The 14,124-nt window shown below is 45.5% G+C and overlaps 1 protein-coding gene across 5 annotated transcripts in view; it reads left to right on the forward strand.

Annotated features, from left to right (window-relative positions):
• Positions 1 to 14,124, forward strand: part of MYT1 (myelin transcription factor 1) — a 199,978-nt gene that overhangs the window by 79,043 nt on the left and 106,811 nt on the right. The window contains exon 1 of one of the 5 annotated variants that reach the window (XM_029613477.1): positions 8,940 to 9,006. The exons of the other annotated variants lie outside the window; for them this stretch is intronic. Within the exon in view, the coding sequence (XP_029469337.1) occupies positions 8,971 to 9,006 (36 nt within the window). The 5' untranslated portion in view covers positions 8,940 to 8,970. Of the gene's footprint in view, positions 1 to 8,939; positions 9,007 to 14,124 lie in introns of those variants that run through there. 5 annotated transcript variants of the gene reach the window in all.

The following is a 14,124-nucleotide window of genomic DNA, read 5'->3' on the forward strand; positions in this document are numbered from 1 at the left end:
TTATCTAGAGCCTCCTTTCCATTGACAGAGTCATGCACGATGTGCATTTATTCTTGGAAGTATTTCAGTTTCTGTCTTTCTTCCGGGGAATACATCTGTTGATCTTTAAGTCTGTCCCTTCATGCTGTCTGATGAAAACCACTGACTATTTTAGTAGCCACCTTCTGGACTGACTCCACGCGGTTTATATCCTTCTGATGATGAGAATAGTACGTGGTATTCCACATGAGGCGCAATACCACGTCATCTGCCGACCATTCCTCTCCTATGCACCCAAGCATCTTTCTGGCTTTTGCCATCACTTTGTCTGTCTGGCCACCTTGTTCAGCAGATAGTCACACTCCTACTGTACCACTCCCTGGTTTTGCAACCCCCATGCATGAGTCTAGGAGAAGCCTTGTGGTTAGCGCAGCGGGCTGAGAACCAGGGAAGCCAGGGATCAAATCCCACTGCTGCTCCGTGTGACCTGGGGCAAGTCACGTCACTGTCCATTATCTCAGGTACAAACTCAGGGGCCGATGCAATAATTTTCGCGGAAAGCGGGCACTGACTTTTCAGCTCCCGCTTTCTTAACGCATGCATGACGCCCGCAAGGGAGGTCACGCTAGCAAGGAGGCGCTAGGGTTGCTTGCGTGACCTTGGCGCCTCCTTGCTAACGCGACCCCGCGGCGGCTTCCGGTTATGAAGACCGACACCGGTAAACTCGACATTGGTTTTCATAACCGGCCGTCTGCACGTACGTCTCTTACATGCGCTCAGCTATAAACGCCTGCTCCAAGCAGGCGTTTCTATCTGAGCGATAAACGTGCATCTGAGACGCACGTTTATCTTTTTGAATGCGGAGTGAATGAGTAATAGCCTCATTTACATGCATTTGCATATGATGAGCACTATCTCATTCACTCCGGGTTGGATGAGGGTTAAATAGGCGTTAATCCACCCCTAATGCAATAGGGAAATTAGCACCTATTTAACCCACGTCAGACAGCGGGTTAAACAGTGCGCTCGCTCGTGTGAGCGCGCTGCACTGCATCGGCCCCTTAGATTGTGAACCTTGCAGGGACAGGGAAATGCCTGAAGTGCCTGAATATAATCTGCTTTGAAGTGGCTAAAGGCAGAACGTAAATCTAAAAAAATGAACAGCTCTGCGATGAATCTTAGCCACCGGGCTCTCGATCACTCCTCAAGCTTCACCAGCTTCCTCTTCATGTATCCGGCACCTTTCAGGGTCTCTGTCCTGTGGCAGATTTTGGGGTCATCTGCAAGAATGCAAACCTTTGCACAGTTGCGCTAGTTTATTTCCTAAAAGGTCAAGCCAGGTGCTCATTTAAAGATACGAAGCATCTTTGAATATGGCCTAGGGCATTTTCTGCGCTGGCTCCAGTGCTGAGGCATGGACTGCCTATAGCTGTCAGGGTGGACGAGCTGGCTGTTTGCTCCGTAAGATCTGCGATCACTGCAATAATAATGCACGGTTCTTAAGGCAGGCAGAGCCTATAGTGTAAGGTGCTGGGACGAGGCTGAAGTTTTTATTTTGTTCTTTAGAGTTTTATTTTTATTTTTGCCATGGTTTATATTTTTACTATTAACTGTGAGCCTAACTTTCAAACCTGTTTGCGGTGCGGCATGTGTACGTGGAAGCGCAGTTTATGAAATACCGCGTATTTCTGCTCTGAAGGCACACGCGTTCGTTTCAATACATGCAATTATTCCAGTGCAAGAAAACACTTGCTTTCTCTTCCTATTTATAAATGTAAGTGCGTATATTTGAGGCATGGCAAAAATATAACACATTCACAGGCAGGTATTTTAGAAAGTGCCATACTGAAGTGAAAATCCTTACTTGTGCATGTATTTAAATCACCAGTTCACCTAGCACTTCATCCTGAGCTCCCACCAGTTCACCCAGACCTCCCACCCAAAAAAATGCAGAAAACAGACAAGTCCGATTTGACTTGTGCTATCAATTAGGAAGTGTGACCGTGTAAGTTTGATTTATATGCACGAATCTCTTTTAAAATAGCAACTTCCCGGCAGTTCGTCTTCACCGCCCCTTTCTTACATAGGAAAGCAAACTCTTCAAACCAAAATTACCTGCCTGCTTCCAATGTTTACAGAATATCCTAGGCACGACTAGAGGCTCCGTACTCACATGTATCCTATTTTCCACATGGAACCCTTTTTGAAAATCTGCTCATTTGCTTGCTGTGTTTGTACGCCCCGTGGACTATTTTATTTAAGAACTGGGGAAGCGGTTAATACTGAACCAAACCGTCCAGTGATCACTGGATCCCACATCATCCACTAAGACCTCAAACATTGTCCCCACTGGTAAGCACAGGTCCAATATCACCCCTCCCGTGTGGCCGACTAACAGTTCCCCCTGCTGAGAGTCCAGCTTTCAGGGGGCACCACTGTTGGAATGTCCTAATCCACATCTGGCAGGTTGAAATTACATAGCCGTGTTGTGAGTACCTGCGCAGAGCGGCAGTCACTATCATGAACAACTTGCTGAGCAGACTGGAAGGACCATTTGGCTTTTATCTGCCATCGTTACTATATTTAAATCTCCATGCATTTCCTCTGCCTGCGGAGAACTCTCTCTCTCACACCAATATAGGTGGATGTTCCATTCCCTCCTTGCAGAATAGCCTGCTCTTCCGTGCCCTGAAAGCCCTGCAGTTCTATCACTTTAATATTTTTATACAGAGAGCTCCGCCTCCTCTCTCTAATCCTACCCTGGCTTGCTGAATAGATACAACTAAAACCCAGGCAGGCACGGTTCTCCGTGCACCGCATCTCTCTGATTACCACTACATCCAGGGCAGGCTCCGGGACTTTATTCTCCATACTATAAACACCAGTGTACGTAGCTTTCCAGGTGTTGCCTTTTTTCGACTTTCTTTATAAATGTTTAAAGATTTGCTTACCTGTTACTTACCTTAGGGCTTTGTCACCCATCCCCCAATGAGCCTAGTATAAAGCCTGTCTCAGTGGGTTTGTCGCTCTGATTTGGAAGATGCTGCACCCCTTCCTTGATAGGTAGACCCCAGCTCTTCTCAGCAGTCTGTGCAATACTGAAACACTCTCCTTAACACCATCTATTGTTTGTTCATGCTTTGCTTATGGACTTGGCAGTAGAAGCAGTCCCGTGCTTTTTCCCTTGTGTCTGCGGATCAGTATCGCAGACCATAGAAGTTGAGGTCCTCAGATATCATCTGAATTCAATTACATAAGAATTTAAGAAGTTGCCATACTGGGTCAGACCAAGGGACCATCAAGCCCAGCATCCTGTTTCCAACAGAGGCCAATCCAGGCCATAAGAACCTGGCAAGTACCCAAAAACTAAGAAGATCCCATGCTACTGATGCTAGAAATAGCAGTGGCTATTCCCGAAGTCAACTTGATTAATAGCAGGTAATGGACTTCTCCTCCAAGAACTTATAAAAACCTTTTTTAAACACAGCTACACTAACTGCACTAACCACATCCTCTGGCAACAAATTCCAGAGCTTTATTGTGCGTTGAGTGAAAGAACTTTCTCCGATTAGTCTTAAATGTGCCCCATGCTATCTTCGTGGAGTGCCCCCTAGTCTTTCTACTATCTGAAAGAGTAAATAACCGATTCACATCTACCCGTTCTAGACCTCTCATGATTTTAAACACCTCTATCATATCCCCCCTCAGCCGTCTCTTCTCCAAGCTGAAAAGAGCTAACCTCTTTAGTCTTTCCTCATAGGGGAGCTGTTCCATCCCGTTTATCATTTTAGTTGACCTTCTCCATCACAACTATATCTTTTTTGAGATGCGGTGACCAGAATTGTACACAGTATTCAAGGTGTGGTCTCAACATGGAGCAATACAGAGGCATTATAACATTTTCTGTTTTATTAACCATTCCCTTCCTAAATTCCTAACATTCTGTTTGCTTTTTTGACTGCTGCAGCACACTGAGCCGATGATTTCAAAATATTATCCACTATGATGCCTAGATCTTTTTCCTGAATGGTAGCTCCTAATGTGGAACCTTACATCGTGTAACTACAGCAAGGGTTATTTTTCCCTATATGCATCACCTTGCACTTATCCACATTGAATTTCATCTGCCATTTGGATGCCCAATCTTCCAGTCTTGCAAGGTCCTCCTGTAATGTATCACAATCTGCTTTTGATTTAACAACTCTGAATAATTTTGTATCATCAGCAAATTTGATAACCTCACTCATCGTATTCCTTTCCAGATCATTTATAAATATATTGAAAAGCACCGGTCCAAGTACAGATCCCTGAGGCACTCCACTGTTTACCCTTTTCCACTGAGAAAATTGACCATTTAATCCTACTCTCTGTTTCCTGTCTTATCCATTTTGTAATCCACGAAAGGACATCGCCTCCTATCCAATGACTTTTTAGTTTTCTTAGAAGCCTCTCATGAGGGACTTTGTCAAATGCCTTCTGAAAATCCAAATACACTACATCTACCGGTTCACATTTATCCACATGTTTATTAACCGCTTCAAAAAAGTGAAGCAGAAATGTTAGGAAGACTTCCCTTGGGTAAAGCCATGCTGACTTTGTTCCATTAAATCATGTCTTTCTATATGTTCTGTGATTTTGATCTTTAGAATAGTTTCCACTATTTTTCCTGGCACTGAATTCAGGCTCACTGGTCTACAGTTTCCTGGGATACCCCTGGAGCCCTTTTTAAATATTGGGGTTACATTGGCCACCCTCCAGTCTTCAGGTACAATGGATGATTCTATTGCTAGGTTACAAATTTTAACTAAGAGATCAGAAATTTCATTTTTGAGTTCCTTCAGAACCCTGGGGTGCATACCATCTGGTCAAGGTGATTTGCTACTCTTTAGTTTGTCAATCTGACCTACTACATCTTCCAGGTGCACAGTGATTTAGTTCAGTTCATCTGACTCATCTCCGGAACTGGTATCTCCCCAACATCCTTATTAGTAAACATAGAAGCAAAGAATTCCTCTCCCCCCCCCCCCCCCTGCTATATAAGTGGGGAGCAATGATGCAGTTGCATTAAAAGCATCAAGGATAGTAATCTCCATGCCATCTACTAAAGGTAGTAACCGCCGCACCAGCAAGTTACCCCCCTGCACACTTTCCTCATTTCCATCTTCTAGGCTTTAGAGATTCCATGCCCTTTGAATTCGTTGACTGTTTTCTTCTTTACTACCTCCTCCAAAAGGGCATTTCAGGCATCCACCACTTTCTCCATGAAGAAATATTACCTGAGGTTGGTTCAAAGTTATCCCCCCTGGAGTTTCATTTCATGACCTCTAGTTCTATTTTCTTTCCAACGGAAAAAGTTTGAAGTTCTGCTCCTGAAAGAAACAAAAAGACCTACCAAAGTCCTTACCGTTTCCCTTGCTGTTCTGCATATAGAATAGGCTAGCCTCTTTTTTGTATGTTTATTATGTATGGGTAAGAAATCTTCTATTCAGTCATAATTATTATACCGACATTCGATCTGAGATATCACATCGGTTTACATACAGGTACTGGAGGTATTTCCCTATCCCCAGAGGGCTTACGATCTAAGTTTGTACCTGAGGCAGTGGAGGGTAAAGTGACTTGTCCAAGGTCACAAGGAGCGACAGCTGGACTTGAACCCTGGTCTCCTGGTTTGTAGCCCACTGCTCTAACCACTAGGCTAAGCTAAGAGAGAATTTGAAATGAAGTTGGCCATAGAGGCAAAAACTCATAATAAAACTTTTTTAACTATATCCAAAGCAAGAAACCTGTGAGGGAGTCGGTTGGACCATTGGATGACCGAGGGGTTAAAGGGGCTCGTAGGGAAGATAAGGCTATTGCAGAAAGACTAAATGAATTCTTTGCTTCTATGTTCATTAATGAGGGTGTTGGGGAGATACCAGTTCTGGAGATGGTTTTCAGGGGTGATGAGTCTGACGAACCGAACAAAATCACTGTGAACCGGGAAGATGTAGTAGGCCAGACTAACAAATTAAAGAGTAGCAAATCACCTGGACCAGTTGGAATGTACCCCAGGGTTCTGAAGGAACTAAAAAATGAAATTTCATATTTAAATAATATTCATGACATTAAGTGCTGCCAATACACACAATCATATTTCTAGTATATATATTTCACATATGTTAGTCACAGCCTCCTTCAGCCACATATACACCTCCACATATATAAACCTCCATATGCAAATCATCACAAAGCTAGAAAGCGATTTATACATAAATAATAAATAAATATCTAGCCTGGCACACACATTTCTTCAGATTATTTAAAAAAACCTCTAACAACACTCACTGGGCATATAAATAATATAAAATGTTTGTTTGCAGAAAACAAATGAAACTCTCCCCTCCCTTCTTGCAGACTGAGGGGACTGTGAGTATAGTAGGGCGTGGCTAGGCCTTCCTTTCTTCCCTGTCATTGTTGCTGTTCAGAGAACTGAATGACCTTTGCTTTAGCAAACCCTTCTGTAGCTGCCTTCTCCTTTGGGAATACCATACTTGCCCACATTCCCCTACTGTATCCAATTTATCTTAAATATACATGAGAGACGAGAGATCCCAGTGGGCTTCTATGAGATACATCACTTCTTCATTGAGATGCAACATAGGACAACTTTGTCCAATTGTTTTCCCCTTTCCTCCAAGCTCATTGGTTAATTTGCTTTGAACTTTGCTCTGTAAAGGTGTCAGGTCATGCTGTCCTAGGAGGGGTAGATTGCAGAATGAAGCTTACTATTCTGTAAAGGATAAAAAGTCTATTCCCTTTTGATGTACAGTGCTGGTGAAAAGGGAGTGAGAACAAGCCATACTAGGCATTAGGGATGTGAATCGTTTTTGAACGATTAAAATTATCGTCAGATAATTTTAAAATCGTTCTAAATCGTTAGAGTGCACGATACAATACAAATGCCCCTGATTTATCGTCAGGGGCATTTGTATTGTATCGTTAAATAGGGCGCGGGAATTATTTGGGGGATGGCGGGAAAACCGGCAACCAAAACAACCCCTAAACCCACCCCGACCCTTTAAAACCAATTCCTTACCCTCCCCTACCCTCCTGAACCCCCCCAAAATATTAAGTTACCTGCTGGTCCAGTGGGGGGGTCCCGGCGCGATCTCCTGCTCTCCGGCCATCGGCGCCATTTTGGCTGCCACTAATTTAAAATGGCGCCGATGGCCCGATAAAAAAAAAAACAAAAAAACCCCCCTCCCGACCCTTTTTTTTTAGGGAGGCCCATGCCGCTAAAAAAAAAACCCACCCGACCCTTTAAATTGCCCCCCCCCCCAAAACCTTTTAAAATTACTTGGTGGTCCAGGGGGGCCTCGGGGGGAGGAGAGATCCAGGGGGGCCTCGGGGAAAGATTTCCCGTTCCCAGGCATCAGCTGTTCTAAAAAAAAAATGGCACCGATGCCCCTTTGCCCTTACCATGTGACAGGGGCCGGCCAATGGCATGGATACCTTGTCACATGGTAAGGGCAAAGGGGCATCGGCACCATTTTTTTTTTTTAGAACAGCTGATGCCTGGGAACGGGAAATCTCTCCCAGAGGCCCCCCTGGATCTCTCCCCGAGGCCCCCCTGGACCACCAGGTAATTTTAAAAGGTTTTGGGGGGGGGGGTCGATTTAAAGGGTCGGGTGGGTTTTTTTTTTAGCGGCGCGGGCCTCCCTAAAAAAAAAAAATTAGCGATGTGAATTGGAATCGGAAACGATTCCAATTCACATATCTTAACGATCAGATTTCCCCTTCCGCACCCCAGCCGAATCTGATCGTTAAGACGATCTGGCACACGAGTCACATCTCTACTAGGCATTAGGGATGAAACAGTGTTTCTTTTTAACGAGTACAATGATATTAGCCTTCCCAAACGTCAGTCAGCCTCTGTAACCGGTGTAGACATAAAGAGTTTTGCAATAAGATACAGATTTGTATTTTTGGTTGGTTTATCTATTTTCACCATTGATTTCTGTGGAGTTGGGCCACATAAGTGGTTCTGAGCATGTTTAAATTGGATGGTCATTTAGTTTATTTTCTGGATTGGCCGCTGGTCCAGGTTTGCATCGGAGCAGCGTGGTGGTGACTGAAGAATGGGCACCTGTTATTGGCGTCTTGTTCTTCATGACAGTAGCTTGCCAATTCCAGCCGCTGCTGCTGATGTCAGGAAGGGGAGGATTGTTATGAAGGGAGTAATGAATTACAGGATTCTGCCAGGGAGAGGGCTAAAAACCCAGGCAGACGGTTTCACAGATCCACAGAGTTTCTGAGCAGGGAGGGGTTTGGGCTTTTTTTTTTGGCATAACATTTAATTATTTTTATTCACTGAAGTTGATGGATGACTTTCTGCTGAATGTTTCCATAAGTCTCAAATCCAAGTAAACAGTGATGCAAATGGCCATGTGTGAACATTTGTTTATAACTAAGTGACCATCTTCTCTTAATCCTAGACTTTTGACTTTGATGTAGTGTGTGTGTGCATTCTAATTTTCCGGTCCCTGTTTTTAATGGCCCATCTCGCTACCTCCAAGAGGTGGTGACGCCATGGCTTGCCTGTCCCTTGGAAAGCATGAGAGGAGCGTGAGCTTGGGATCAGCTGGGTGAAGGGTAGCAGTCAGGGAGCCAGTGGCTCTTTAAATAGATGAAGCGGAAGGCGCTGCTTCCTGCCAGGCCTTTCACGTGCACCTTGGACGCTCTCCGGCCTTTGCTATTTTTAGCAGGCTCTGTTTGTTGCTTAGCACTGCCGGAAGCATTGTATGGATGCAGGGGAGGAGAGGGGAGGGCTGGAGTCGACAGCCCCTGGGCTGGGCTTGCGTACACTCGGCTTTGCATGAAAGCAGGTACAGCTGTGGCAAAGGGAAAGAAGGAACCGAGAGCGCCGATTCCAGAAATGAGATCCCGTTCGGTCCTGCTTCATGGGCCTCTGTTCCTCGGCTGGCAAGGCCGGGAGGTTAAGCTCCCATCATGTGCAGAGCTCGCTTTCCAGCCAGAGGAGATGTGGTTAGTGAGTTCCTCTAGGGGAAGCAAACAGTTCACAGTTTAAAAATCAAACCGTGGTGCATTTTGGCCTGGCTCCTGACTGGAAATTTCAGTCAGGATGAAATTTCTCTGAAAATGCAAAAGCTGATCGGAGTAAATTCACGTGGGATTTTTTTTTTTTTTAATATTTTCTTTCACGGGGAATGTTTCCAGAAACGTATTCAGGAGGCATTTCTCCCCTTTCTAGACGGTGGCTTGAATGCCAGCCCACCTTCTGTCCAAGCTTTATCTGGCCAACCCTACGGAAAGTCGGTTTATGACCAGCAGCAGAGTGCGTTAATGCGGGGGTCCTCGCTTCCTTGATTGGCCCCTTCTCTTTCAGTTGAGCGGTTGAGTGGCGCTTACCCATTTTGGCAGGACTTTTGGAAAAGTCCCCTGGTCTTCCTCCACGGTGGCTAGCTGCACTCCTGCACACTTGCCCGCATGGGAGCCCCCGGGCTGCCCCGCGGTGTGGACGATGCTGGCTGGAAACACCTGCGATTGCCATCCTGGGGGAGGGGGAGGGAAGCCTTCACAAGTACCAACCGCCAGGGCACAGGATGCGAGGCTTCTCCCAGAAAGACTGGCAGGGCCTTCTCTTTGCAAATCCGCAGGCCCCCTTCACTTGGACTTGAAAGCGGATTTGTGCAAGGGAAAAGATTCTCCTACCACCGTGACGGATGTCTAAAACTTTGCAAGCCCCTTCCAGATGGCCGGAGAAGGGGTCTCGCTGCTGATGGACCTTTACTGAGGGGAGCATCCTAGCCTCCTGGTGTACATTATACAGAGTCTGGATCACTTGGCCAAAGGTCCGGATTATGGCCAGAGTGACCCGTAAGCAGAACTTGAAGGGGGAGCTCTAGCACAGTCTGTAGTCAAATGATTCAGTCAAGAGCTAAAACAGACGAAAAACTCAGAGGTAAATACTGAGCTGCTGTGTGGCTTGGCCACTTAGCTCAGATATTCAAGGGCACAGCCACTTCTGAATATATCTGGCTACCTTTAAAGTTAGTTGCATAAATCTATCTGGCTAACTTTAGGACACCCCTATGGGCTAAACAGACCATCTGGCTAACTCTTCATAAATGAGTTAGCCAAAAAACGTATCCAGCTGAGTTGGCTCCTCCCTGAAAGACCCTCCCCCCATTGGCCTCTTCCCTGGCCAGTTAGTTATCCAGCTGAGGGTAGCTGTTCAGCAGAGCTGGATCGTCAGCAGTTGCCACCTACCCAGCTAAGAAGTACTGAATATCGCCCTGGCACATTCCTCTTCTGACTGTAATTAGTGTTTCATTCTTGAAGGGATGAATGGTTTCTCTGCCGGCCATCCCCTCCCAGGCATGGATATATCACCCGCAGCTGCAGGCTAAGAGAAGGGGGAGCGTTGCAGGTTCACTCAAGGCTCCAGGAGAAGGCAGAAATGGGGCTCCTGGCACTTGCCTTCTCTCTGCCCTGTGGGTAAAAGAACGCGATACGCAGTGCCAGTGCAGCTTCAAGCTCTGATAAAAGCACGCGATACGCAGTGCCAGTGCAGCTTCAAGCTCTGATAAAAGCACGCGATACGCAGTGCCAGTGCAGCTTCAAGCGCTGATAAAAGCACGCGATACGCAGTGCCAGTGCAGCTTCAAGCGCTGATAAAAGCACGCGATACGCAGTGCCAGTGCAGCTTCAAGCGCTGATAAAAGCACGCGATACGCAGTGCCAGTGCAGCTTCAAGCTCTGATATTCTCTAATATCGATGTTTGCAACGCACTGTTACTGGGACTCTCCCAATCCACTACCCGTCCTCTTCAGCTATTACAGAACCCGCTGCTGCAGGAGTATTGACTGGGAGTAAACAGTGCCATCATATTACACCAATCTTGATTTCGCTACAGTGGTTGCCAATCACTTATCGCATACAATATAAAACTGCCTGCATTTTACACAATATTATTTATGGTGAAAACCCTGAATGGCTAAATACAGCGATACGTCTGCATAATCCTCAAAAAAAAAAATAAATCTGAGGTCAGCAAATAAGGGCTTGTTAACAATTCCAACAACAAAGTCAGCTCGACTTAGTCAGGTGCGAGAACGAGCAACCTCGATGGCAGGGCCCCAAGCTCTGGAATACGTTGCCTACGCAAATAAGGCTGCAAGCAAATTGTAAGAAATTTTAAGACTGAACTTAAAACCTGGCTTTTTAAATGCGCACATGCAGAGAATGACTAACAGACCAGTGCAGGCTTATTACTGTTTGTAGTTTTGATTTCTTAACTTAGCTTTTTAGTATTCAAATTTTATGTTTTAGTTGTGTCTTGATAAGATCCCATAATGTTGTTAGTAATAATGTTTTTATTTATTTTAACTATTCTCACTTACCTAATTTTAACAGCTATTTATGAATTTTTTGTATTTTCTGCCCTCTTGTTATTTTTAGCTGTTACTATTTATTGTATTTTCTTGCTTTATTTTATTGTACACCGTTCTGAAGGTTTTACTGATGTGACGGTATATAAAAAAAAAACAATTAACTAAACTTGGGCTGGAGTCTAGGCTGATTTAGCGCTTATGCGCACTTTTGCTGAGACCTGGCGTACAATCTGTGGGTAAAATGTAGCCTTTACACTTCTGTGCACAATTTGAAAGTTGCCCTCTAGCAATGCTCCCACAAGTATTTGAAAGAATGTGAGGTCGATTTTAAAAGCATTGCATGCATATGTGGGCCACAGGCAAGCAACGTGGATTATTAAAAGCCGCAAGGTACGCGCGTGTATACTCGTGTGCGCGTCAAAAATCAGAGGGGCAGAAAAGGGTCAGGGCATGGGTGGAGCATGGTGGTCCCAAGGTGGGGCCAACAGTGACGCACGTAACGCTGTGTTTTGAAACCGGAGACCGCAGCGCAGGTCGGCTTGTTATCCTCGTAACCTTACTGCTGCTTCAGGCGAGGATCAAGTCTGTAGATCTTGAGTTTTCGGGCTTACAGGACAGGGTGAGGGGGGGAGGGGTCTGAGCCAACTGTGAGGCGTGCAGGATGAAAAACCGGGCAAACTGATGGACTGAATGGAGAACTGGGCTGTCCCTCACGTGAGCAGGTCTTAAAATCCAGCTACACACGTGCGTAAAAGCGGCAAACTCCTAGGAAAGACCCACAAATTATCTTGTGAATCTTGGGCTGTCTCTTAAGATTAGGCACATACTTCCGTGTGGGAGGTGTATTTTAAAACATCCACGAGCACGTGTGTGCATGACTTAACATTACAGCGTATCTTTGCTCACACGCTGATACACGCCTGTGTGGGCACATGCACACTTGTTTTCAAATTTAGCTTGTGTGTGTGTGTGTACACAATTTCTCTTTGGGCAGCTTTCTACAGGCCTGGTTCAAATTTGTGCACTATGAGCCGGTACAAAGCAAATAATATCGGCATTTCTTGTGTGTGCTGTGCTCTGATTTGCTGCGTGTGCATGCACGTGCCCTCTAAGTGTCTGCAAGGCGTTCTTGATCATCTGAAAGCGTTGCAACTGCGCAATAATATGAAAAAGAAATTCAGACAAAAGTGCTGAGGTTCAGAGCCTGAACTGCAGCGTTGCTCAGGCGATTGTGTGCCGGAAGGGCTGGCAGGGTTTCAGGATCCTGGCACAGAACACAAGGAATGGCAAATGCTTAATCTGCACAGTTAAGCACAAATTTAAACCCACAGTAAATCTTCATTAACATGTTGATTGCAAACTGTAGTTTTATAGTGGGGGCTGGCGAAAGCTCTCCAATAGCATTCCTCCTAAGGAAGAGTGCACAAGCCAGAAAGCAACTGCTGTTTTATTTGCCTTTAAATAGAGTTCACAATAGGCAGAATGTCAAGAATATTCAAATCAAGCCATGGGGAGGACCCCCGCCGGGGAAGATCAGCCCTGTGCAAAGCAAGGACCTTGGAGCAGCAGAATTCACACACAGTTCAAGTCAAACGATTTGCCTTCCTCCGAACGTCAATGGGGACCCAATGCAGCCATAACCTATCTTCAGTTCTGTATTTCTATGCACTTAATATTTTGCTTTTTCCTACTGGAAAGGCAGAAGGTGGATTTCATAAAAGCGGGATACATTGGGATCAGGAATGATGCAAGATACATTAGGAAGGCAGCAGCTGGGCAACATAAGATGGGATATAATGAGTCTAAGGCCAGGTAAATTAACACAAGAATGGTGCAGCCCACCTAGGGAACAAAGGAAGGATATTGGCCTGAAAATGCAGTAAGCCAGAGGATGGCTTACAAGGCGACCATTCAGGGGAAAATCATCTGACGATAAGTTTTCAACTTCAAATCACTGGCATCAACATGGCACCACGTTTCCAGGACGCTGCATCAGGGGCTTCTTTTCACAACGCCAAAATGCACTTTTGTTTAGCACAGTCACGATTCTTGTAATGTCTGTTCAGCAGCCAAGAATCGGGACCGTGCTAACAAACTGTACGACACTACAAGAATCGTGAACGTGCTAATAAACTCTACACGACACTACAAGAATCGTGAACATGCTAATGAAAACTCTACACGACACTACAAGAATCGTGAACGTGCTAATGAAACCTCTACACGACGCTACAAGAATCGTGAACGTGCTAATAAACTCTACACGACACTACAAGAATCGTGAACGTGCTAATGAAACCTCTGCACGACGCTACAAGAATGGGGACCGTGCTAAAGAAACCTCTGCATGACGCTACAAGAATGGGGACCGTGCTAAAGAGACCTCTGCACGACGCTACAAGAATGGGGACTGTGCTAAAGAAACCTCTGCACGACGCTACAAGAATGGGGACTGTGCTAACGAAACCTCTGCACGACGCTACAAGAATTGGGAACGAGCTAATGAAACCTCTGCACGACGCTACAAGAATGGGGACTGTGCTAAAGAAACCTCTGCACGATGCTACAAGAATGGGGACTGTGCCAAAGAAACCTCTGCATGACGCTACAAGAATGGGGACTATGCTAAAGAAACCTCTGCACGACGCTACAAGAATGGGGACCCTGCTAACGAAACATCTGCACGACGCTACAAGAATCGGGACCCTGCTAACGAAACCTCTGCACGACGCTACAAGAATGGGGACC

This window comes from Rhinatrema bivittatum, chromosome 8 (assembly GCF_901001135.1).
Source record: "Rhinatrema bivittatum chromosome 8, aRhiBiv1.1, whole genome shotgun sequence".
NCBI classification, from domain to species: Eukaryota; Metazoa; Chordata; class Amphibia; order Gymnophiona; family Rhinatrematidae; genus Rhinatrema; species Rhinatrema bivittatum.